The following is a 27,467-nucleotide window of genomic DNA, read 5'->3' as shown; positions in this document are numbered from 1 at the left end:
GCCAGAGCCCAGATCCAGGGCTCAGCCCCCCTGAGGACAGCAGAACTCGAGTCCTGCCTGAGCAATGCTGTTTCAGTGCCCCCAGACACTGGAGTTTTTCTTTTCCCATTCCTTTCCCCCCAGTAAAACCCTGGCTACTCTCTCCACACCAGGCAGTGCTAGGGCCCCTCTCCTGGGACATGGCCTCCTGTACACAGGCCTGAGGGCTTTAACCATCCTAGGAGAAGGTGCCTGGTCTTTCCTCTGGGCGTGCCTCTGCGGAACACACAGACTCCGAGCCTAATCAAGCAGCCAGATGATCCTTCTAACTCTTTATTCATGGGGCACACCCATTGCAAATGGCCTGAAGAGGGGCAAGAGCGTCATGTTGGACACACATTTGTCCTTAGCAAGGAGAGAAGCTTGACAGCAGGACACCACTGTAAAAGACATTAAGGGATCCATCCACTGATGTAATTATTCTAGCCATAATTATTCTAACTTCTGTTAGTTATATGAGGACAACTTCCACTTTATGTATCGATTACTGAAGAATCCTGATATCCGGACTGCTACTACCTAGTGGTGCTGGTGGAGAGCAATTAAACCGTAAAGTAGGGGAGTCTAAGTATAAATTCTAGGCCCCAAAGGAAAATTTAAGGAGCCTTATACCCTTACCCCAGGAAGTTTCCCCTCTGTTAGTTTCCCTAACAATTTGGGTAGAGTCACACTTGTGAGGGCAGGAACTCAAAAGGGCTTAGTGGGGCTGATTTTACAGATAAGGTTACAATTTGGTCAAACGTGTGAATCCAAAGAGAAACATGTTAATTCTGGAACAAGTTTAATGTAAAATAGTTTTTTTTTTCATTTTTTACCTACCCCTTAGCCTTCTCCTTCCTGCAGAAACAAAAGAAATGTAACGATTAAAGAAAACTTCCTGCAGATTGAGGCATATTTATCTAACTTTTAAATGACCTCATTTTTCCTTCCTTAGTTAAGGGCCCATGTGAAGGGAGCAGGGAGGGAGGCCAGAGATGTTCATGACTAAACTTTCTCCTTGACCAATTTTGTTTAATTTGTAACTGTTTAGAAAGGCTGATCAATTAAAATCCTACCCCCTCACTGGCAGGGGTATTCTTTGGTAATGGTATTTAATAACAGAACTCCCACTGGACATTTACTTACCCTTTTCTTCTGGGAAAAGCAGTCATTCCTCTTTGCAAAATCAAGACAATCACAGTTGCACATTTTCCCAAATCTTTGGCTGTATTGCAATGGTTGTTTCATTTTGTAATCTCCAACTAAACATTTCCTAACCATGGATTAACAATATAGTTACTGACTGGTTTCTTTTAACAGTATTTATCCAACATAACAAAATAAACTGCAATTTGTTATACTTTTTTTTTACAAAACATTTTATAAATATTTTTACAAAATGTATACAAAGCAATTTCAAGTGAGACATACTATACAAATGAAGGTATTTAAGCAAATAAAGCCCACACCACACTGACAGTGAGTGACGCGTCCTCTTTAAGTCAAGTCAGTCTGTAAGGCCTCCCTAATCTAACAAAGTCTGCTAAATTCTTCAGCGCTAAAATAGTTCTTTTTCGTAATTGCCAGTTTAAAATTTGCTTTATCTTTAGGCAGTACTTACGGACACAGAAAATCAAATGCTTAATAACAAATTCACACTTTTCCACAACAACAACAGAAAAAAAAAAAAAAAAAAGAAAGAAAATGATTTTTGTTACTGAGTATGAGTAGCTCTAAAACTTAACTTTGACTAATGAATCTGAACAACTGAATGTTGGCCATCCGAGGCTGAGCTCTCACCCTCCACCAGAGGGGCCTCGACATGCGAGTTATGACCTAATCACAGGAGTAAAATACATTTCGTAATCGTCATTTGTCATTATCTAGAATCTTTCCTCCATGAAAAGTAAACTTACATACACGGACACAAAAATTTACAAGTTTCATTTTGGTAAATTAGGCTCTCCGTTTTCTAGACAAGTGTCAAGGCTTAAAAAACCCTTTAAGATGGCATAGCGAAAAGTTGGGACTGGGGTAGCAGGGCAGGGTAGGGAAGAAAGAGAGGTGACAAATGTACATGGAGCTTATCTTGTCTCTTAAGAATTCCACTGATTCAGTAATTAATGTAACTCGTTAGTAGCCTCCGTGAAGGCTTCTAGGTATAAATTTCCACAATGAGAAGAATTTGATCAGGAGGGACCATCTTTTAAGTCTTGCTAGGAATTAGGGGAGCATGAGCCCTAAGAGAAGAGCCTATGAAATCATGGGGTTCAGGGCAGGGTGTTACCCCAGGGCTACCCAAACAGAAAGTTCCAACTGGCAATACCAACTTATCTTTCTAATATGTTACAATACAGGAAGAAGGGGAAATCTGCAACTTGGACATTGGCACAAATAAGGAAAACATGGTAACCGTAAAATGGCCCAGATTTTCCAATTTCTATTGGCTCAGGGGTGGGAGTGGGGAGAAGGTATTTTGTTTTTGTGAAGACTGGCTGTCTCACAGGGTTTCTTTGTTTGGGGGGACTAAGGGGCAGGGAGAGTCTAGGTCTTCTGTTACTGTGTTTTCTAGTAATCAGAAGCCTTCCTTTCCATTGCAGGCCAACCTGGAAGAGAAATGCCCAACATGATGACAGTGGGGTCATCCCCATTCTGGGGATGGCCAGAAGTGGATCTTGGCAACATGTTAGAGTGAAGACCAGTGGGTGCGCCTCTAAAGCCAGAGAGATGGACAGAATAAATGAGAGCCCGTGCACATAACAGGGAGGGTGAGTGTGTACACACTGTCACCAAAATGACCTCTGGATCTGAACAGCCCAGACACACGCACGCACACATGTATGTAAGAGGGTACATACAAAATACCATATGTAGCTTTCCCAATGCTAGGAGATACTGATGGTTACAATGACATTGAGAATGAAAGTGCCAACAGAAACAGGATGACCTGGGGCAGGTATACAAGAAAGGAAACTGGGTAAAGCGCCCTGAAAAGAAATATAAATAAATAAAGCAATAAGTCACGTTCACGAACATGAACATGGGCCAAACACAAACTATGGCAGGGAATGTCCTTTGGCTCTCAAGTGGGAATCCCGGGTCTCAGATCTTTCCTCTCAGTGGTGGGCTGGCTGGTTACCTTTGGTTTGTCTGTGTTTTGGTAATGATTGCTGCCAGGGGTGACTACTGTTCTCAGACAACAAGAAGCAGAAACAAGGCCAAAGTCCCCTTAACGTTTAAACTGAAAAATTACAACATAGTTTTCAAATGAAAATACTTTTGACGCTTGCCTATTTGTTGTGGGAGGGGTGCAAAGAGAGGTTAAATGGAACAAAACCCAGCAACCAACAAAAACATACATCGTATGCTGCCTAGATCCAATTATAGAATGCAAAATGCTTGTTTTTTCTCAATAGTTAATATATATATGCTTTTACATATATACATATTATATTCCTCATGGCTCTATCCCGGCCTCCCCTGTACACTGTGCCACTTAACTGGTTTCCATTTTCTTTTATTTCGCCTGGTGAGATTATCTCAAGTCGTGCTGTCGCAACTCAAAACAAAGTATTCCCTAGATGAAACTCAACGCGGATATGCTGAAGAGGTGAGGTTTTGCTCCGGGAGCATCAGAAAAGCACTTGAACGATGAACAGGAAGCCCTGCTTGTGCGCTACAGGTGCTCACGCCAGGGCCGTGGGTCCTGGCAGAGCAGCCAGGACTAACTGCTCAGAGACGGCCAAGGGGAGAGCCATGTGGTCTCCCGGCCCGTGACACCCCAAGACCCCCCCAAAGCCAAAATTTGGAGATGCAGTGGGATATTCTTTAAAAAGTATCTTCTATCAGTCCTGTTTGATTTTCTTTAATAAGTCTGTTCTTTTCAAATGACTTATGATTGTCAGAATTTTACCCAGGGCCTAGTGTACTGTGATCTCATTGAGTTACAGTGTTTAAAAAAAATAAAACAAATAAACAAAAACAAACAAAAGAATGACTATAAGCACTTTCAAAACACTTGAAATGTGTAGGGCCTAACAGACTGCTTTCTAACAAGGATCAGTTTTACTAAAGGATCTCCCTGTAACCACGACGAGTATTGCTCTTAAACAAAGAATGGGATTGAGATTAGAAAGAATAAACTGTGATGAAAGATCAAGCAGGCTGGAGACAGGAGACCATTTCCATTGCTTTTGCCAGGAAAGAATGTAACTTGTCCGGGGCGGGGTCTCGGGGGCAGGTGGGGGAGGACTGCGGCTATTAACACTCTAGGATACTATTTACAGCTGCTTCTAAAATGGAGTCAGTTTCTACAATGCCTTCACTGTGGTCCGGGATGAACTTTTCCAGGCAGTTTTCCTGCGAAGCCATTGGAGAAAAGTTGGGGAAATCTAACTCAACAGAGCCGCTAACCGTGGGGTCACTCTGGGGCTGCCGCCCCGCCTTTTTGAGTTCCAAGATGTTCTTAAATGTTGTTTCTAAACTCTTAGTGAGCTGGAGATCAGGCTGGGGCTCGGCTGACCCTTTCATGATGTCTGTGTGTAAAACTTCATTCTTTGGAGAATTCCGCAGAGTCTTGTCCTGGAAGGAGCTATTACACGTCATCTCCAGGTGCGAATCTACTAGGAGGCTTGAGAGTTTGCTCTCAGGACCGTGATCTGGTCTGGACGAGTTTTTCCGGTGCCCTTCAGGGCCGGGAGAGCACTCACTGCCTTTCACGGAGTCTTTCCGGCTGGTCTTCTCTTCAGACGCACTCCGGTACTGAACTGAGCCCATTTTGTCAAATTTCAGTGCTCTGCCGAGGCATTCGGTTTTTTTAGCAATGTTTCCTTCTGCGGAGACCACGATGTGATTAGGCACTAGATGAAATTGGTCATGATTCGTTGGTTCTGCCATGCCTGGTTTGGCTCTGTCTCTGCTCTGGGCCTTGGCCGTCAGATGCACAGAACTGGTTGTTTTACTGCCATGCTGGTCACTCCTGCCAAACTGTGTCTCATGAGCAGCTTTATCAAGTTTGAAGGAACAACAGAAATCAGCCTGAAAGCCCTCTGGAAATGGGAACAAAAAGAACATTAATGAAAGAATGAGACAGGACTAGACAGTAGCCCCTCAGTGGGACAGGTGCAAACCCACCCCACCCTAGCCCACCACACCGAGTCAGCTGTTCATGTCCAGGAATGTGCAGAAGCACAGTACTTGGGGGGCGTCCTTTAAAAGGAACTGAGGCTGCGGGGCTGCAGCTTCCAGAGGAGCTTAAACCTCTTTGAAAAAGGAGTTGCTGGATGACAGATGGGAAAACCCAATGGGCAAAAAGCTCCACTTTGTCTTGGTCTCTTACTGTAGTTTATGATCAGTTTTGTATTAATGACTGCTTTGAAACAGTCTGAAAACAGAAATCAGATGTTAGTATCAGCCTCGTTTCTTCCTTGGAGCAGAAGGCCCTGAACAGAGGCTCTGGCAGGGGGCTGGGGAGGACACAACCACTTGTCTGTGGGTGATGGCACTTCAGTCCCTCTAAACACGTGGCAGGGGACCTGGCATAACTAGTGGCACTTTGCCAGGAACACAAAACGAACGGTCAACATGCACCTTAAATGGTATCTGCCTGGAAGGACAGTGGGGTATGGAGGAACCGGGTCTGAGGGTGAGTGCTGACCTGTGCCAGGCTTCAAGAGCCAAGGATGGCGAGAGAAATGTTAGTGAGGATTTAAGGGGTTGAGGGTATGGAGGGAGGGAAGCACGTTGCTGTTATGCAAGGGCAAAGAAAGTGTTCACTCTGGAAGTAATGAAAGTGAAATAGAGCTTTGATGATACTTATAAAGCCACAAGCATGAATTTGTTCACTAAATCCCAAAATATGAGATCTAGGGGATACAGCCTTGAAATCAAAAAAGGTGATTCCACCCAACAAACACTGTGCAGGTACAATACAGAGGAGAACAGAGCATATGCCCCTGCCCACGTGACACCAGGCCTGAGGGGCTGTGACAAAAGAGGAGGGTTTATCCCCAAAGCCCAATTCACCAAATGGCAATAGGGGATTTCAGGTTCTAAGGAAAAGGGGCAGAAATATATCTCACATTATTCTCTTTTTTTTTTGAAAGATCTGAGGATTCTCCTAGGTATACAGCAATTCTTTAGGACTCTCCCTTTACACTGAGTATAAGGATCATGTATTCTCTTTGAAAATTTCTTACGCCACATCAAACACAAGGCTGAACCTTAATATTTAGGTATCAGAAAAGATGTTAGAAAAATAGAAGTAAAGCCAGAGGAAAATAATATTCCAATAGGAGGGGAATGGATTAGCCAAATTATCAAATTAGCATGTTAAAAATTTATTAAATATTATTTTGAAGACTATAGCAACAGGATAAAAACCTCAGATGTGTTAAATGGAAGAAAATTAGAATAACAAAATCATATCTAGCACATGACATATGATTATAATTATATTTTAAGTGATGTATGCAAATGGGAACCATAACTGGAAGAAAACTTGGAGAAATAAAAACATTCCTTTTCTAGGATGGTAAAAGTATGGGTAAAAATTGATATTCCACAAATTATTATGTTATTCGATTTTAAAAATTTTAGACGCTAGAAAGAAGTACAGATAATTCATTTTTTAAAGGCAGAATGTGGGTCGAGTCTAGCACAGATGCAAATGGCAGGAAGCTGATGGGGTGCGGGAAGAGTACCAACAAGGAGCACTACAATCTACTAGAGCCTGTGGGCAGGGACCATGTTTCACTGATTCCCCCCCAACAATGCACTGCACATAGTAAGAAAACTCAGTCATTTGCTGAGGTTTAGTTGCTTCTGGGAAGGCTTCTGACTTACTTTAGTTCTCAAAAACTAGGGAAAGATTGAGAAGTTTGAGTGTACAATGGGGAAGAAGAATCACTTAACTGAATGTAAAATTCCAGTTTGGATTTTGCAGAACAACCTTTTCAGAGTATTCATATCCTGCTCTCAACTCTGGATTTTTTTCTCCCCAGAATTCAGGATCTACCTTCAGGTTTCATACTCCAAGGTCACTTCAGACAGTCTCCACAAAGCCATAGTCCCTGAACCCTGGCGGTAGCTCTCCTCTGCTTTTACTCTGGCGTTTCTTACCGGGGTCTACAAGTGCCAGACGCTTGTCCCGGGACAGAGAAGCTCTTTCCTCTTGGTTGAACATTCTGTCGATCATCACCATCTCAGCGGAGGGATTGATCCGCTGAAAATGAGAGAGCCTAGTCATTTCAGATGCCCTTTAACAAGTGCAAACAGCTCGCTGTGTTTTGGGGACAAAGGAAGCAGTCAGAAAGGAGAATATGTTTATCCTTGACATACTTTTCTGAATCGTGTTTTTTGGGGAAAGGTAATTTACCACATTGGTACAAACTTCAGAAGGTACTAAAGGGGATGTGGAAAGTCAGCCTTCCTTCTTCGCCTCCCCTGTGCACTGCCTTCCCCACCCACCCAGGGCCCTCCCTGCAGGAACCCTCGTGCCAAGCAGTTTAGTAAACTCTTCCAGAGATATTTTATGCACACACACAAATTTACGTTCTTCGTTCTTTATTTTTGCACACAAACGGCAGCAACTATACACACTGTTCTGTACTTTTCTTATTTCCCCCTCTGCTTAATACGTGGGAAATCTTTTCATTAGGATGACCTTTTACTTTATATTCTGCTATGCTATAATTGTGTTGTGTTTTGTTTTTGGCCGTGCTGCATGGCTTGTGGGATCTTAGTTCCCCAACCAGGGACTGAACCCGTGCCCTCGGCAGTGAAAGCACAAGAGACCTAACCATTGGACCTCCAGGGAATTCCCTATAATTATGTTTTGTATTAAGGCTTTCCTTAGAATTATTTTTTCCTGTACAGAATCAAATCTTAAATTATATTTCTGGGTCTTATTTAACATAAAAATTCATGGCAGATATAATTTGTCCAAGTAATTAGTCCATTTGTCCAAGTCTGTCCAAATGGTCCTTTTCTCACAAATGATAGTTAGTCCTTTTGATATCTCAGAGTTTTGTTTCAGAAATGATCGTCAATATAAGAACAACTTTAAATATTTTTGACAACTGCATTTCATTTTGCACATAATAAATGCTTTTTCCACATTAAAAAAAAATATATAAGAACAACTATTTCAGACTTTGGTGGCACAGTTTTAATATACATAAGTATAGGCATATCTCATTTCATTGCACTTTGCAGGTATTGCGTTTTTTTACAAATTGAAGGTTGTAGCAACCCTGCATCGAGAAAGTCTATTGGCACCACTTTTCCAACAACATTTGCTCACTTCATGTCTCTGTGTCACGTTTTGGTAATTCTCCCAATATTTCAAACCCTCCACCAGCAAAAAGATTACAACTCACTGGAGGCTCAGATGATGGTTAGCATTTTTTAGCAATGAAGTATTTTTAAATTAAGGTATGCACATTGTTGTTTTAGACACAACGTTACTGCACACTTAATAGACTGCAGTATAGTGTAAACATAACTTTTATTTGCACCAGAAAACGAAAAAGTTCATGTGAATCAATTTATTGCGATATTCACTTTATTGAGGTGGTCTAGAACTGAACCCACAATGTTTCTGAGGTATGCCTGTAAATATATACGCTTTAGTAAACACAAACACACACACATACATATTTATACTATATTGCATATGTGTATAATGTAGTTCAGCTAATATCTCAAGGTACATTTTCAAAGCTGATCTCAAATTAAAAGCCACTTGTAAGAGACCAATTTATTAAAGTCTGTATGATTTTAGAACTGCTTCTAAAATCTCAGATAGGTTTGGTCTTTCCATCATTTTCTGAGATACCTTACTCCTTTCTCTAATTATCTGGTGCTTTAAAATTAATTTTAGGGGAGTTCCTCTGTGGTCCACTGGTTAGGACTCAGTGCTTTCACTGCTGTGGGCCGGGGTTCAATCCCTGGTCGGGGAACTAAGATCCCACAAGCCATGAGGTGCGGCCAAAGGGAAAAAAAAAACAACTAATTTTAGTTTCTATTTGGGGTGCTGAAAATGCTCTGGAATTAGCGAGTGGTGATGCTTGCGCAGCCTTGTGAATATACTAAAATCCATCAGTTTGCACGTTTTAAAATTAAGCATGATTTTTTTTGGGGGAAATTATTATTGTAATAATATGACAAAAGATTCATATTTATTTATTTATTTATTTTACATCTTTATTGGAGTATGATTGCTTTGCAATGTTGTGTTAGTTTCTGCTGTACTACGAAGTGAATCAGCTATATGTATACATATATCCCCATATCCCCTCCCTCTTGAACCTCCCTCCCACCCTCCCTATCCCACCCCTCTAGGTGGTCACAAAGCATCGAGCTGATCTCCCTGTTAAGCATGATTTTTATGACATGCTAGTGATCTCTCAATTGAAAACAAGACAAAACTAACTTTTTTTTTATTTGGCTGCACCACGTGGCTTGCAGGATCTTAGTTCCCTGAACGGGGCGAAAACCCGAGCCCTCGGCAGTGAGAGCACAGAGTCCTAACCACTGGACCGCCAGGGAATTCCCAAGAGAAAACTAATTTTAACATCTGTCACCACCTCATCTTTTCAGATATTATTCTGAACAATATTCAGCAGAAGTGTTGCTGGTCCTCTCCCACGTCTTCTGGTTGGTGAGAGGCAGTGGACAGCATCGGAGTGTGGATGGCGGTCAGGTGGTCCTGGTCTGTATTCTAGCTCTGCTAATTACATTGCAAACTTACTGGCTGTATGATGTTGGGCAAATTACGTAACCAAAGCCCTAGTTCCTCATTTGGAACCAGGAAAACAATAGCACTGATTGAGTGTCATCAACCATGGAAAGCATAGCAAATATAGCTGCTGTTAGTAGAAGATTCAGTCAAAGGTAAGTTTTTCTACAATTTTAAGTATCTGTGCCTTTTAAACTATGTTGGGAAAATGTAATTTCTTGAAGTTTTTCTCTCTGAATTAGTAGCTGTGACCTGTGGAGTTTAAGAAACAAACATGCTTGGTAGTGGAACTTTACCATGGCATCTTCCAGGAGCAGGCATCTGTACTTGTTAAGCATAGCTTGGGTCCTTTTTAGGAGCTGAGTGGCAACTGTTTCAAATTCATTGTCAACTTTAAAAAGAGAGAGAGAGAAAAAAAAAAAGTAAGAGAGTGCAATTCACCCACTAGGTCCTTTTTTCCTTAGGACTGAAATGAATTATTCCTCCATTTTCTCTTTTTAGTTTAGTTCTTCCTTGGTTAAACATCATCCTTCTGCACTCCTGTCCCTCACTGTTCACTGGAATGTGATCACAGAAACTCATTTTAATACTAGCTTATTTTCACTCTAATTAGGAAACCAAAAACATAATGCCGTTAATTAAGATCATTTATAAAAGAAAACCACGTAACACAGACCAGCAGCAAATATCAATGAACAGAGAATGATCTACTAGTTTAGGTGACCTAAGCCTCCACTTCCTTCCAACAGCATGAAAAACTGAAACTGCTGAGACAATGAAGTCCTACTGTCCGGGCTGGGCAGACCAGTTTCATGTAACGACACCAACTCGTCCATGGCATCTCGCAGGTCATGGTCCTGTGGCTCTGTCCTTTGTCTGTCTGTCTCCAAAGGTCTCACATTTTCCACTTCACTCTTCTCAGAGCCTCCACATCCCTGTTTAATGCTGGATGTGGACGCTCTTCCCTGGTCCTCCCAGGGAAGCTCACAGTGGATTGACTGCTGCACTCCCCTCAGAGACCCTGCCCTGGACTCACTCTGGAACCTCAAAGAATGCTTTTTGGGAGCTACAGTATCTATCTAATTCATAAAAGTGATAGTAGCAGCTCAGGGTATGTATGCATTCTGTCTAAACGCAAGGACTGTGCCTGAATCACCGTGCAGAGCACCTCGTCCAGCGCCATCCTGTCTGCAGCCAGAGTCCAAACAGTGCTCTGGATTCACTGCCCTCAAATGTGTCCATAAAATATTCGGACATTTGGGTATCCCTCCACAGAATGTTGAGAAGAATAAGTCACAACCCTAAACATGGACTGGGAAATCAAGTAAATTGGGAAGAAGGTAGGTCTGCAATGAAAAACAGTAACCTGGCTACCATCTGGGGGTGACGAGGCTCTGGTTCTCCTGTGGCGTGAGTCCCCAGGAGGGCGTCCCTAGGAGGGTGTCTGGTGTCAAGGTGGCACTCTGGGGGTCCAGCCTGCTTACCTTTCTTTAGGTCTTCCTCCGTGGGCATGGAGCCCTGGCACACATGGTAGGAGAGCAGCCTTTGCACTGCGTCACTGAGTGATCGGAACTGACTTTTATCAGGTGTCACCGTGTGGGTTTGGTCCCTCTGTAACTGCTGGAGAATGCTGTTAAAGAGAAATTGCCAATGGCAGTGTCGAGTCATGTTAAGAAATCTAATCATGATGGTTATTTGCATGCAAAGACAATGAGAGACACAGGAATGTTATTATCCATAGTATAGCAGGTCTTTTTTTCCCTCAGTTTTATACTTCATACATCATGGTGGGTTTAGAGTTTAGTCTAACCATCAACACAGGGGACTCAAACTATGACCCTGGCCTCAAAAGCATGGTGTTCCCACCAGCCATTCAAGTGTGGGCGCTCACACAGACCTTGGCAATGCCTGACCATTGGCCAGCTAAGCTTATGGCAGTATTTCTGTTCTGAACATAGTAGTTTATTTTTTTTATTTTTTGGACTAATAACATCATTGATAGAACTTATTATAGACGGATAACCAAACAAAGTCTGTGTCTCAAAACCAGTGTTAAATCAATCTCAGTGTTGAGAGGAAGAAAAGGGGAATCTAAAATCACAAGAAGTGCAGACATTCTCTAGGATCCTTGTCCTTCTGGATCCACGTTCCCATCAGGGTCTTCAACATTATAAATGTTCTCTGCCATTTGACAAGCTTGCATGATATTGTCTTCTGATACAGAACAAATCACCCAAGGTTCACTGGGATTTGAGGAGAAATCAGATATCTTGGCAGTGTGACCACCATGAATAAACAACAACTCTGATGGCCCATCTTCTGCATCTTCCAGGGATTGTTCCTCTCCAATTTTACTTAAATCCCAGACATTCAGTCTGTGATCAGTACCACTGGAAGCCAAAATAGTCTCATTGTAAGGCGACCACTGAACCTGGAATATTTCATCCTTATGTGATTCAAAGGAATGCAACCTAAGTTTCAGATTTCTCAGATCCCACAAGGCAACAGTCTTGTCAGCTGATCCTGTGGCAAGAAGGAACTCACTACAAGGACTGAAAGAAAGGCAGTTCACTTCAGCAGTGTGAGCACCAACTGTGTGGCTTGGTTGGACATAGGACTTTATTAAACCTTGCTTCTCCTCAGAGACCCTTAGGCCAATCAAAGGGTATGTGGTTGCTAAAAAGACAAAGAACTATTCTCCTTATGAACAAAAGGGTGAACGGTAGGCTCAAACTACATTTGAGATATATATATATATATCTCCTAACAGAAATAAACTATAGGGAAAGATTTCCAAAGTATACTTTAAAAAATATGTAGTATCATAACCTGACTGTTGTTGTATATTTGTTGAAGGTTAGGAACCTAGAAAAATGTTCAAAATGGGTCATTTCCGAAGGTAACTCACAAAGCTCCTTTAGTTAGCTGTTTTGCAGCAGGCCTCTTTTGTCCTCCCGAATGACTATCCACCTAAAGACAAAACACACCTCTTATTATTCCCTTTTGTAGAAAAAATAAGCAAAATACAGTTATACATAAAGGTCACTATGTTTCCAATATTTTCAAATCCTTATCAAGAGCAGACTCGAAGCATGTAGCATTTGCTGTAATTTGCCAGTGTTGAAAAATGAAACAAGGAAATCCATAGACCCATGTAGCAAAGTTGCACTGTGTCAAGATTATAGAAAGCTGTACTATCAGTTCCTTGGAAGGACTTAGCTTGTACCTTAAAGCCAGAATTCCCAACTCCCTCTACAAAGCTTCATTATATTTTTGAAGAAATATATTTTAAGTAACAACTCCATAAACATCTGAAAATTCAGTAGACGGTCCTTAATTCATCCTCTCAGTGGTAAATAGGGAGCAAACACGTCTGAGCTCCTGTCACATACAGTCCAGGCGTGTGACCTAGTAGGGCATTTCTTAGATCACGGTAAGGAACAAATACGCCTTACATCAGAACCTGAGAACTGAACCAAGATCCTTCACTGAGTGTTCCAGGCAGGCCCAGACTACCACAGATTTCATTAAGCTATTATAAGTTTGATGGAGAAGAGACTAAGGCCTTAGAAAACTGAAAACAGAATTTTTTTTCTTCCTTTTCAGACCAGTATCGGTTAAAAGACCATAGCGACTGACTACTTCATACACTCCTGCAGGAAAAAAAAATCTCTAGTATAAATAAGAGGAACAGATCCACTTTTGATAGGATAATAATCATTATCATTCAACAGTAAACTACATTTTTTGAGTGCCTACGATGTGTTGGCTGCTGGTATACTATTAATTCATGAGGAAATGAAAGAACTGTAAATACGTGAGAAATAGAACAGACACATTCATCCTATAAACATTAACATTACAAGGCATGGCTCTTGGGGAAGGTCTTCAGTGAGCACTTCTGTGGGCACACAGGGCGACGAGGCTGACTGTGCAGATGATGCCAGACAGCCACTAGCAAGCAGAAGGTGATGTGACCACATTTTCTGTCAATCATGCTGAACACTGAGAAGAAGCTGTGCAAACTGTTTTCTACCTGCACAGCTGGCTGGCCAGGAGATGATCCAACGACTTTTTCCTGCTGTGGTTGTGTGGTTCCTAAGGACACTGGTATAACTTTGCTTCCAGAATCCTGTCCTATTAGAATGAACACATGAGACAACGTTCAACAGAAACAGTAAATCAGGCCCACTGTGTAACCCCTAGAGTCCAATGTACACAGATTACTGAACATTCTGAAAGGGATTTGTTTATCATGGGTGCTGGCTGTGAGGAAGGAGAGCAGGAAGTACATTTATCTACCAAAGCTCTAAAGACAGAGGTAAGGATTATTAAAGCTTATTTAGGTAATAAATAGAAATAAACACATAAATAAATGGTAATAAATAAAAGCTGTCAATGCTACAGTTTCAAATTATCTAAGGTCTAAGGAATAGGCCTCAAGCCAGTGATCTGTCAGTACTACCGAACCCCCAAATACTCACAACTTAAGAAAGGGAGGCCCAAATAGGGGACTGGCTAGGAGTGTTCATGCTGTCATCTTTTCTAGTACTTATTGAGCAGTGCGGGTGTTCAAAGCTTTAGAAGAAATGGAAGACATGGCCCACGATATTTTTTGTTTTTGTCTGGGTCAGGGGGAGTTGGGGGGGAGATTCTAAATATACAAATACAGGATAGTTACAAAGTCGCGTGTGCCATATAATACTAGGTTTCATTGTTTCTAAGCAGCACATTTTTTTTCACATAATTTAATGTGTTGTAATTTAAATAGAAGTGCTTTTCTTTTCCTCATTAGTATATAAGATACTACAGATGCAACATGGTACATTATTTGGGTGGAAAGGATACGGAAAGAAGGAAGGATCAGAGCGGAGGTGAGGCTGAGTGGAAGAGATGCAGGATGAGGGATGTGTGAAGAGTGTCCCCTGGGTGCTAGGAGGACAGGGACGGACTAAGGAGAGCTCACAACAGAGGCTCCTGACCTGGCAGTGCGGTGCTCAAGAGGCCTGGGATGGGCGCTTGCCTCAGGCCATCTGCAGTCTTGGAAGCAGAAATGGGGGAAGTCTGATTCAAACTTTTTTTCTGAGCCTGTGAAAAAACATTGCCAAGATGGAAAAATTAATTTCATGATAAAAGCTTTAATAGATCACTTAAAGGGCCAACCAAGTCTGTTAATGAGTCTCCCGCATCACCTTCGGTTTAGCTTACAAAACAAAAGTTTAAAAACATTCTCCTATCACACTGGGAGAACTGCAAAGAGTACCCTTTAAAGTCTACAAGCCTGCTGATGCCATTCAGGAGGGATGATTGATCCCAGCTGAGCTGATTGATAGCAGCTGCTTTCTCACTCCTGGAACTCCCGTGTTCATGGTGCTCAGATGCAAAGCTGAGCCTGAAACGCAGTCTCTACCCCCAACAGTTTCTATCCTCAGTAATGCAATGTCACGCCTGCAAGGATTATGACCCTGAGTATCAGTTCCTATGTGGGGTCTGCAGGGACGCTGAGCACCCAGTCAGGGCCCAAGCACCAACCCCAAATCTACTGTCAACATTCGCTGTCCACTGTGTGGATGATCTAAAGGACATCTCACCCCTGCCGTCTGGGATGTATCTCTAGTTCGTGTCATGATAACCTCAGGTGGCATGTAATTGGGAAATGTAAATTCAACTGAATATTAGTCTGAGCAAAATATTATTAGAAAAATTAATCTAATGTTTAAACTGTTGTGTGCTTCTTTTCTATAAATAAGGAAGATGAACTGGATGACGTTTAAGGACTAACAAATTCCTTTTAGCTCTAAAAAAATCTGTTATCTCTATAATGCATTTAAAGTAAGATGATAAAGCGTTTCTAAACTACTCCCAAATTTTAATCCTTAATGTCATTACTACTTCACAGTGCAGTAAGTTTTCACTTTTTCCTTCAGTTTTATATTTTGTATACCAGCAGATGATTTAGAGTTTAGTCTAACCATCTCCATGCGTGATGACCTCTGACCTTGGCCTAAGCAAAATGTTCCCAACAACCATTCACATGTGGCCACTCACACAGACCTTGGCAATACTTGGCCATTGGCCAACTAAACTCATGTTAATATTTCTGTTCTAAACAATGAATTATTCTAAACAATTAATTATCTATTTGGTCCTTTTTTCTAATACAGAAATGGAGATGGATTTGAGATCATCCAAGAAAGACTGGAGGAGGTCATTACAAAGTTGGAAACAGTCACTTTGCTCATCCTTCCATTAGCAGGGAAGGTCGGACCTGCATCTCTTAGTGAGAACACCATGGGGGAAAACCTCCCAGTCTTCACAGCATTTGCCCTAGAACATAACTCCACACTTTCCTACTGTAGGGAAGCTCTTCACAAGAAGGACACCCATGTTGTGAGGAGGCCTGGGATGAACAGTGAGCACAGGTCTTCCTCACAAATATTTCCAAGGGACGAACACTAAGGGCCACCTTGACCTAGTGGTTAGCATTCCGGGCTTTCACTGCCGTGGCCCGGGTTCAATCTCTGGTCGGGGAACTGAGATCCTGAAAGCCGCTCAGTGCAGCCAAAAAGTAAATAAATAAAAATAAAAATAAGGGCCACCTTGAATAAAAAAACAAACAGATAAAAGTTGGAAAAACGTGGTCTAACAGGGCAAGGCTATATTCTAGATGGGACTCTGAAATAACGAGATCAACAGATGAATAGATGAACCAGAATGAATATGTTCAAATGACCAAAATCCTCATAGCAGTGTTGCCGGGACACAACATTTTTGGAATTTCTTTCAATATGCCTAGTTCACATGAAACAGAAGAATATCATCCCAATTGCTTAAGAGCACACAAGTTTCTTTTTTTTTTTTTTTTAAATAAATAAATGTCATTACCCATCCTGATCTCCCACCTTATTTATCAGATATCACCTTGAATGATTCCTAGCTATTGAACAGACAAATAAAACAAAATCCATGCATACATAAGTAGTAAAACTATAAGAACAGCAAGGAAGAAATCACCATAAAAGTCAGGAGAGGGGCTAGGTTAGGAAGGTACATGAAGGGGGTACTTTCTGGGGTACTGATAATCTATTTCTTGAGTGGTTACATGCATGGGTATTTGCTTTATAATTATTTGTTAACTGTACATTCATGTTTTCTGTATTTTTCTATGTGTTTTTTCATAATACGTAAGAGTAAAGAGGAAAAAAAAATACTCTGAATAATCTAATCTAATGTCAAAGCTTGAAAAATTGCCATCATTTAAGGGTATAAAGTACTGTTGTGTCCGAAAACAAGGTTACTAACTGTAGGGACACCTCTTTTTTTTTTTTTTTTTGACACCTCTTGTTTGAACAGGTTTTTTGTTTTTTGTTTTTTTTGGCTGCAAGGTGGTCTTTCTCTAGGTGCAGCGAGCAGGGGCTACTCTGTTGCGATGTGCGGGTTTCTCATCGTGGTGGCTTCTCTTGTTGCGAAGCACGGGCTCCAGGCGCGTGGGCTTCAGTAGTTGTGGCACGTGGGCTCAGTAGTTGTGGCTCGTGGGCTCTAGAGTGCAGGCTCAGTAGTTGTGGTGCACACGCTTAGTTGCTCCGAGGCATGTGGGATCTTCCCGGACCAGGGCTCGAACCCGTGTCCCCTGCGTTGGCAGGCGGATTCTTAACCACTGCGCCACCAGGGAAGTCCTGAGCAGGTTTTGGTGTAAGTGTTTTACAGTCCCCTTGCCCACCCATGTGGGGGATGAACACTGGCATCAGTGCATTTTCATCTTTCAGCTACTGCCAGTACCCCTCACTGTGTCCCTCCCCTTGGGACTGGAATGATCTCCCCACCTCTTATGCTGTGAGGGTAACACAGAGGTTGGGCGGGGCGGGTAGGGCCAGGGTGGTGGTAGACTTGTAATCCACTGGGAACTTGGTTTGGTGTCCCCACCGGAATCTCCTCCATTCACTAGGTCTGTATGTTTGGAAAGCTCTGCTGCCCGAGGGATCTCCTCTGTTCCCAGACGTTCGCTGGTCACTGGTCACTCCCAGTCCCCTGATTTCAGGGCAGGACTTTTGTGTGTCTGGTTCACTGCTGTATCCCCAGCACCAGAAGAGGGCCTGACACCATGGTGAGCACACAGTAAATCATTGTTAAATGAAAATAAGTGAGTGAATTCCACTGCGGCATTAAGTCATAGGGGTCTGTACTTCCTCCTAATCCAATGCCCCTGCCCAGGAGCCAGCAACTTTCTCTCATTCCCCCCAAATTTAGGTTGCCCCCGAAATGACAGTCTTTTCCAGAAATAAAATATACCATTCAGGGTTTTTTTTTTCTGAACTCTTAGAGAAGACTTTTTAACATTTGTATTTATTTATTGCGCCGAGTCTTAGTTGAGGCAGGCAGGCTTCTTAGTTGCGGCATTTGAACTCTTGGTTGCGGCATGCGTGTGGGATCTAGTTCCCTGAACAGGGATCGAACCTGGGCCCCCTGCGTTGGGAGCATGGAGTCGTATCCACTGCGCCACCAGGGAAGTCCCTCTTAGAGAAGACTTGCTCTTGAAATATATTTTCTTCACAAATAGAGAAGCTATTTAAGGATATTTTGTTGAGAACTTGGCTCCAAGAACTCTGCTCATATCAATGTACAATTTTAACTCTTTAGACCCTGCATTATCTTGATACCACGTGAATGTACAGAAATCCACCAATGAATCAGAATACTCAATAATATATCCCTATCCCCCTCTGTGGTACACTTCGTAAGAAGCCAACGACAAACTAGCAAGATGATATTCATCAACCGACAGGCATTTGCTGAGTGCGGGAGGCCATCTGTGATCTTCCCAGCCCACAGTCTCCTCTGGGAATTGCCCCACTGCCATAGAAATGGGTTGGAGCCAGCACAGTTGGACACACAAAGGTCTGTTACCTGCTAGAGGGCACTAAGAGCTAGAATCCAGGGAACGAGCACCTTTTCTTCCCATGGAAAAGTGCCAAGCCTGCCAGTGAGCAGCTTCTCTACCCAGAGGGGTGCTTTTTACTATTTTGGCTGAGAGGGGCACTTTTTCCTAAGTTGAACAAAGGCTCCATATAGATCATCAGCTCTATACGTACAGAGCTCCGTAAAGAGGCCCCGTGTGGCCACTTCCTCATGTTGCCCACAACTGGCTCCTCTGGTCAAGGATGACTGAACCACGGGTGGGCCAATCAGACTCTCTCTCCTTGGAACTGAGAATTGGGGGAGGGGGAGGGATACCTAAGGGCCCCGGTTCTCAAATGCAGGTTTATAGCCTAACTGCATCAAGATCACGTGGGGGAGCATCTGAAAGACAAAGTTTCTGGGTTCCATCCACAAAGATCGATTCAGAAATCCAATGTGGGGCTTAGGAATCTATAAATTAAAAAAGCTCTCCAGTTGATTCTGATGCATTGCTAAGTTTTGGAAACCACTGCACTTGCCAGTCTGTTTTTGTTTTTTTGTTTGTTTGTTTTGTTTTTGTTTTGTTTTTGCCAGTTTCTGTTAAATGCTTGGAAGAGTGAGAGAGGACCATGAAGGAGAGAGGTGAGGCCATGCTATCTTGAAGAGGCCAAGGGAAGAGCAGAGAGCCTGGTTCTGACTCTTATAAAGAAGCTACACTACACGAGACATTCTCCTTTTTGCTAAATGTGTTAGGGTGAGTTTCTAGACAGTTGCAGCCCGAAGTACCTTGACTAAGACATTTGGGTGTTCACTGTATACACAGCACCATGGTAATCACAGAGAAGGCAGCTGAAGGATACCACACACAGTCTTTGCCCTCTGAAAGTTCACCATCCAGAAAACAACCAGGCCCACCCAAACACAGTGTACCATATTATGGTGTCCGACCTCAGGCCCTCATGCATGACCAGCAATCCTCTTTTTCCCCTGGCCAGCTCCTTGCTTATTTTCCACTGAAGTCTATTTCATTACCTTCAAACCTGTAAGCCAGGTGAGAATTCATTCAACTTTCTACCACCAAAGCTACGACATCACCTGCAACCCCATTCATCCCTTCCCGCTTCTCTGTTAGAGTGGAAGAAGCATCCCCCAATGCTTTTATACAAAGAATCCCACCAACGTTCTGGAATTCATGTCCTTCTCCTTCCCATGAGCTTGGAAAAGAGCTCAAGCCTTTCCCATATCTTATAAAAACCACACCCTGACTCCACACATCCGTGGAGCTACTGCAGTGTCAGTTACTGGCATTTTTCTGGAAGTTGTCTGTGCTTATCACCACACCCCCCTACTCCCCTTAATCTATTGCAGTCTGGCTTCTGCACATATCACTCCATGGAAACAAATCTTACCAAGGTCAACAACTGCCTCCTTGTTGCTACATGTGTCAGAAACATTCCCATCCTGACTTCCACCCACTTCCCAGCAACACTCCACTCTGTGCACACCATCCCTCCCGCCTGCCTCATTTTCCTTTCTTAGCTTCCAAAATGCTGAGCCCTATGGGTTTTATGCCTCCTCTCTGGAATATTCTGAGTCTTACCTGCGGACCCCTCTTTCTGTGTCCATCCCCTAAGTGTTTTGGTGTTTTGGGGCTCTCTCCTGGCTGCTCCTCCTCTCTACTGACACACTCTTCCTGATCCATTTCATCCACTCCCACCGCTTCCATCACGATATACATGCTGGTCAATCCCACTTCAGCTCACATTTCACTCTCTGCTTCAGCACAGGTAGCTGTTGCCCATACAACTTGGTTGTCCCAAAGGTACCTCACCCTTGACAAACAACCTAAATTGAACTTAGAACTTCCCTTCAAATCATTTCTTCCCATGTTCTCTATTTCGGTGAACCTGGGTGTCACTGCCAGAAACTTCTGTGTCACCCTTATTCCTCCACTATAGCCAATCAATCAAAAGTTCTATCTAACCTGCCTCAAATCCATTCACTTCTCGCCATTTCTTCTGCCACTAGGCTCAAGTGGGTCTGCACTATTTCATGCTTACATTACGACACTGGCTCCTGAGCCCGGCATCAGGGTCCTGTAGCACTTAGGGCTCGCTTACCTTTCCCACCTAAATCTTCACATCTCACTTGAACTTGTTTTCCTTCCCCTGCAGAACCACATTCTCTTCTCTCTGCAAGGCTTTACACTTGCTGATTCCACTGCCTGAACATTCTTTACTCAGACCCTCTCTTGCTGGATAACTTCCTTCTCCCATAGTAGGGCTCAGTCAGAAACCACTATTTCGTGGAAACCTGCTCAAACCATCCCATCTTGGTGAGAGGCTCCTTTTCGGAGCCTGGTGCCCTGGGCTGCTTCCACCAGAGCACTTAGAATGCTGTCTTGTGGCTGTCGGCTTATCTGCTGCCTCCTGCCCTGCAAAAGACTGTTGCATCCCTGGGACTTGGCCCAGGGCTGGCCCCGGCAGCTACTGATACACTGTTGAATGAATGAATCAATGAAGGAAATATTGTACCTGGTGGGCAGTATAAATAAAAAGTGCAGAGGGGAGATCAGTGGAGGGTCCGAAAAAGGCTTCATTCTTTTAGGTGCTTTGGGTGCCCTGAGGGAGGAGAAGCATCTAGGCCAGATAGGAAAGGACATTCAGTGAATACCCATCAGCAAAGGCTTGAGGCTCATGATGAGTCTGGCCTGTTCAGGGAGCCATGACGGGTTCTGCCTGGCTAACCTGGAGCAGTTCAGCTTGAGAACCTTAGCGGCCAGGCTGGGGGTTGGTACTTTCTCCTGTGCAATGGGAGGCTCCCAGATGATTTGGTTCAGGTCACCAAGCAAATGTTTTAGGAAGATAAATGTGGTGGAAGCCAGACTTTAGGGAGAGTCTGAAGGCAGATTAATCACCCAGACAACTGTCACAGCTGTCTAATTACAGTACAAATGGGCCTTGGAAAACATCTACCCAGTGGTCCATTCTTCCTCGTTTGCACTTTAGAATCAAAATTTATGAAGGTGAGGCCCAAGCATCCATATTTTTACAAAGCTCCCCAGATGGTTCTATTGCATTGCTAGGGTTCCTCATTTTCAAGAGAAAACTAGGGCTCAGAATGTAAGATATGAACTTAGATCACAAAACCAGTCACTGGCAGAGGAGGACCTGCAAGTGAGCTCTGACTCCTATTCCAACTCTTGTTTTCCCCATTATACTGCTGTCCCTCTTAAAGTCTAGCTCAGGGTATAGATGTAGAAAAGAGAGAAATGAGAAGCAGTGTGGTAGAGACAGCTAGCTGGTGAAGTCTGCCTTTACAGCAATTTGCCCATGCTCTGAACCTCCATCTCCTTGACTGTGAAATGGGAACAGTAATGCTACTTGTAGCCCCAAGGTAAGGATTAGAAATAATACAGATAGCCCCTGCATGTACCAGTTGTTAACAATATGATCATTATTTTCATTATTATTGGGAAGAATGGATATAAGACATTCAAAGAAGAATTTGTAGGATTTGGTAACTTATTAAAGGTACAGAGGAAGAGAAAAAACAAGAACGTCTAGATTATGAAGTCTGGGCGTCTGAAAATACAGTGGCTCCACAGTAAGGTAGGCAGGCTGAGCTGGATGGGGAAAGGAATTAGGGAGGGGCAGAGCAGGCTGGAGACTTCAGTGGTAATCGCTTTGGAAATCTCACACTGCAAAGCACCGCAAAGCACCTGGTAGGTGCTGCTCTCAAGGAATTTAAAATCTACTAAAACTTTTAGTGATCTAAAGAGATTTGCACTTAAAATAATTTGTTTACTTTTGTTTGATAGGCTAAACTCTTGCAAACTGCCTTCTTTATCACTAACTTTTGAAATATTAATCCATTTAAAAGAAAGTTTAAATCCTGTAAATGACTCTCTGCATTAAGAGATTTAAATTCACAGGGCTCCTTAGAGAAATGGCTGATTCTAGGTCTGTGGCAAGGTAATCACAAGACATGCCTACAATATCTTGTGCTTCAAAGTGCTCAAAGGAGGTGGGGTAAAGCAATTATACTCCAATAAAGATGTTAAAAAAAAAAAAAAAAAAAAAGGAGGTGGGGATGTGTCAGAAGTGTATAAGTCAGCTTAAGTAGGCCTCCACTGACCAAACTTGGGACAATATAAGCATCAAAAAGAATAATGAAAGCAATAAATTGCAACGTTAACTTTAAAGAGAATACATGGCCTTTTGGAGATATACACTAAAAAATTACAGATGAATTTATATGTCTGGTTTAGTTGCAGAGTAATACTGGGCAGGGGAGACTGAGTGGGGTATGGATGAAACGGGAATAGCCATGAGCTGGTAAGCACTGGAGCTGATTGAGCATGGGGGCTCATTACACTAACTTGTCTACTTTTGTTCATGTTTAAAATTCCCTGTAATAAAGTTTTTAAATTAATGCAAAAAAAACCCTATGATTTCATAGTGTTACACACACACACAATGTGAGAAGAAAAAGCTCTTTTTTATGGAAAAATCCGTCAATAACAGTAGATAGGATAATATAACTAGAAAATCATTTTGCAACCACTAATGCAATATATACCAATGGAGTCAAATCACTGGGTGAGAGGCCGGGAAACAGGAGGGTCACGTGGTCCCAAAGCACCATCCTAGAGATCATTTCTTCCTTATATGGGAACAAGATACCTTTGAATACCTCGAGGAGAAACCTGGCAGGGGGCCACCGTAACCAAGTGATCACATTGGAATCACCCATAATGGGAAAAATCAACATTATGTGCCAACCATTCAGCCAGAATCTAATCATGAGGAAACAATCAGACGACACACTGAGGGCCACCCTACGAGACAACTGATCCAGGCTGCTGTAGCCTAAAGAGATGTGACAATAAATGAAATCAGTGTTCTCTGCTTTCTAGAGTGAGGCATTGTCATAAAGGACATTACTGGGTCAACCGGAAGAAATTTGATATAATGTTATTATGTTAATGTTAAATTTCTTGGGGGTGATAGTAATACTGAGATTGTGTTGAAGAAGGTCTTTGTTCTTGGGAGATACCTGCTGAAGAATTTAGGGGTCAAGGGTCATACCATTTGCAACTTACTTTCAAAAGGTTCAGAGAAAAGAGAGAGTGTGTGTGTGTGTGTGTGTGTGTGTGTTTGTGTGTGTGTGTAGAGAGAGAGAGGCACACAGAGACACACACAGAGCAAATGTTGCAAAACATAAACAACTGGTGAATCTAGGTGAATAGGTTCAAGGTGCTCTTCCAACTTTTCTGTGGTTCTGAAAGTTTTCATAATGGAAAATGTGGGGCAGGGACTTAAGTTCACTCTTCAAGAAGCTGGTTACATTGGTTGCCTGCAGGCAACTGCGTGCCTGGGGAACAGGAGGAAGGAAATTTTTCACTGTAGTATACACCTTTCTGTACCTTTTGAATTCTGAACCAAATAAGTGTATTATCTATACCAAAAATAAAGTTTATATTTAAAACTCATTGTTCTCTAATATTAATGCTTTATAGTATCAAAACTTGACATATTAAATTTCTCCAAATAGATAAACACTGAAGGCCCCTGATAATGGTATTTTTGTTCATTACAATGTTCTATAAAGTAATTTATACAGAAATTATGAAGTAAAAGAGTCACTGTAAATGTCTCTGGATGTCCTAGGAGTTTAAATGTTAGATGACACCTCAACACTATTTTTCCAACTTGCGTTGCCTCCAAGGCTGTGTCTTCCCTACTCCAAAATACCTGATGCTTTAATTGCTCTGGAAAACCTGCAGCAGAACACACGGGACATAATGCAACTGATCTAGTTCCCAATACTCTTTGGCATTAAAAGTCACAAAAATTACTTTGGAGCTGCCGGTATAGGCTTCTTGTTACCTTTGGATAGTTGAAACTTTGGGGAGTCAGAAAGACAGATTTTTTTTTCCCCTCACTGAAGCATTATTGAAAAAAAAAAAAGAAAAAGAAAGGAAATGACCATGCTGTGGCTGATTATGTATAATTGATTATAGTAAACATAAAGCAGATCAATATATATAGATATAAAGTAATCCTCAAGTTCTATTATTAAGTAAAAACAGGTATGGTGTGTTGCAGAGATAAATATATATGTGACGTTTGTGTGTATACGCAGAGGACATATCTGGGGGAAGAGAAAGAACCTAGAAACAGTGGCGGCCTCTGGAAGAGGAAGACTTACTTTTCATTCTAAACTATTTTGGAACTGTTTCTAATGATTACCAATAGCATGTTTTACTTATTTTTGAAAAATGCATCAATATGTTGATAAATGCTGTCCAGGTATCACCTCCTCTATGTGGGGTAAGTTTTTAAAACTAGAAGAAAACAAGAGTATCTGTAATTCCACCACCCAGAGAACTGCTGTTAAGGGAGCAGTGCATTTTCTCCTAATCAAGTTTCTGGATGTTTTGTAAGCAAGAGGGTTTTCTATTTTCTAGTTTACCATATTGTCTTTCATCATTTTTCTAAAAGAGAAAACAAATTGCTTATTAAATATTTTACAGTTAAATGTACATTTTAAATATTTCACATTTAAATGTACACTTAAAATGACTTTGTAAGCCTTCCCCCAAATCTTTAATTATTTTTCAAAAACATTTAAAATGGCTACATAATACTTCATTATATCCAATAATCCTCCTACTATTGGAGAATTATTATATTGGGTTTAGAAAACTTTTTTGCAACCAAAGTATAGAAGAATATCTATCTATAGTATGCTATATTTGAGTAAGAAAGGAGGGGAAATAACAAAATATACATGTACGGAAATAAGAAAATATACATGTATCTGCTTATCTGTGTGAAAAAAAACAGAGGATAAATAAAGGAGAAACTAATGAGATTGCTGAAAATAGGGGATGGATGAGAACTGGCAGGAAAGGATGGAGGGAGGGGTGGGAGCAGGGAGAAAGGCCAGCGAGGAGGTAGACTGCCCGGCACACTTTCTGCATAGCCCTGACTTTTGGGACCATGCTAATGGTTCACTCATTCAAAAGAAATTAAACAGATAAAATCAACAAGGGTAGTGGGAAAATAATTCTAAAATGAAACACAAACAGAAACAAGCAAAAGTATAGTTCAAAAGAATAGCATAACCATACCAAGGGAGGGAAAAAAAAGTACTAACTCTAGTAACTTTTGAACACAGTATTTTTTTTTTTTTAATTTTTATTGGAGTATAGTTGATTTACAATGTTGTGGTATTTTCGGGTGTTGAACACAGTATTTTGACTATACACCTTTAGGCTAAAGACAGAATGTAAACCAATACTGAAGTCTGAAGTAGGTTTGTTTTTCACAGTGCTATGAATTAGCAATTCTAAAACTATTTTCTTTGTTTTGTAGGATTGGGCAAATAAGCAAATATATTGTGGGGCAGGCTTTCTCACTGTTAGAAAAGAGAGCTACAAATATGGAAAAGGAGACTTGAATAATGAACCTGGTGGTACTGGATTAGAATTGAAAGTATCAGTATGAACTCATGGTTTTTATTATAGATAGACAGACAGCTATAGATGTTGTGTATGTGTAAATACATATAAGTCCCAGCTGAGACAACCTCAGTAGCAATGAATATGTAGTGCTCAGATCTTGGCTTCTAAATATGGTTCTCCACTAGAAGGAACAAGGTCCCTTAAGTGGTTGATTCCAGCGCAGGGGCAGGGAAAGTGAAAGACGAACGTGGAACATCATGTTTTGCCAGAAATTAAAGGAAGTGCTCAAAGCACGATGGAAACATGTCAGAAGGACCAGCAGCCAATTTGGAGGGGTGCCCAATGGCATCAAATCAATTTGAGCATCAAAATAAATGATTGTAACAATTTTTAACCCATTAAATAAAATAAGAATCTATGAGTCCATATTGGCATAAGTAAAAGGGGGAGACAGAAAAACTCTTCCTTAGAGTAGAATGCCAACAATTAATGTAGAATAAACAATGGAATTAGAAAGTCTCTATTTGGTGACTGTCACAGTAACAGCTGATTTAGTAATAACTGATTCAGTCAGGAATTATCAATGAAAGCTTAAACTAGTGTGTTCAAGTTTGACAAGAAATTGGATATCTACATAATCTCAATGTAACTCCCCAAAGAAACTTATTAACTATGCATCAGACACCACATGAAGCAGACACCATCTTAAGCAAGTGTTCAAAGTTAACATCACCAGGAATGCGACAAGTTCACATCGTGAGGACACATCCGTCACCTCTGTGGCAATCCTACCAAAAATGTATAATCTGAATCTAATCATGAGGAAACATCAGAGAAACCCAAATTGAGGGACACTCTACAAAACAATTGGTTTGACTTTTCAAAAAAATCAAGGTTGGGCTTCCCTGGTGGCACAGTGGTTAAGAATCCGCCTGCCAAGGCAGGGGTCACGGGTTCGAGCCCTGGTCCGGGAAGATCCCACATGCCGCGGAGCAACTAAGCCCGTGCGCCACAACTACTGAGCCTGTGCTCTAGAGCCCGAGAGCCACAACTACTGAGCCCATGTGCCACAACTACTGAAGCCCACACGCCTAGAGCCCGTGCTCCCCAGCAAGAGAAGCCACCATAATGAGAAGCCTGCGCACCGCAACGAAGAGTAGCCCCCCACTTGCCGCAAATAGAGAAAGCCCGCGTGCAGCAACGAAGACCCAACACAGCCAAAAATAAATAAATAAATAAATAAATAAATAAATAAATAAATAAATAAATAAAAAAAAATCACGGTAATGAAAGACAGCAAGATGAAGAAACTGTTTCCAGGACTTCCCTGGCGGTCCAGTGGTT

The 27,467-nt window shown here is 41.9% G+C and overlaps 1 protein-coding gene and 1 pseudogene across 3 annotated transcripts in view; both read right to left on the bottom strand.

Annotated features, from left to right (window-relative positions):
• Positions 1 to 1,262: 1,262 nt before the first annotated feature.
• BICRAL (BICRA like chromatin remodeling complex associated protein) overlaps positions 1,263 to 27,467 on the bottom strand; it is an 81,627-nt gene continuing 55,422 nt past the window's right edge. For all 3 annotated transcript variants that reach the window (XM_068558426.1, XM_068558428.1, XM_068558427.1), the window contains exons 6-12: positions 14,740 to 14,845; positions 13,794 to 13,894; positions 12,666 to 12,727; positions 11,242 to 11,387; positions 10,054 to 10,148; positions 7,138 to 7,240; positions 1,263 to 5,066 (exon numbers count right to left, since the gene is read on the bottom strand). In XM_068558426.1, the coding sequence (XP_068414527.1) occupies positions 4,279 to 5,066; positions 7,138 to 7,240; positions 10,054 to 10,148; positions 11,242 to 11,387; positions 12,666 to 12,727; positions 13,794 to 13,894; positions 14,740 to 14,845 (1,401 nt within the window). In that variant the 3' untranslated portion in view covers positions 1,263 to 4,278. The remainder of the gene's footprint in view (positions 5,067 to 7,137; positions 7,241 to 10,053; positions 10,149 to 11,241; positions 11,388 to 12,665; positions 12,728 to 13,793; positions 13,895 to 14,739; positions 14,846 to 27,467) is intronic.
• On the bottom strand, positions 11,788 to 12,648 carry LOC137773268 (histone-binding protein RBBP4 pseudogene; annotated as a pseudogene).

The sequence above is a fragment of the Eschrichtius robustus genome, chromosome 12, assembly GCF_028021215.1.
Source record: "Eschrichtius robustus isolate mEscRob2 chromosome 12, mEscRob2.pri, whole genome shotgun sequence".
NCBI lineage: Eukaryota > Metazoa > Chordata > Mammalia > Artiodactyla > Eschrichtiidae > Eschrichtius > Eschrichtius robustus.
This window is presented reverse-complemented; position numbering and strand designations above follow the sequence as displayed.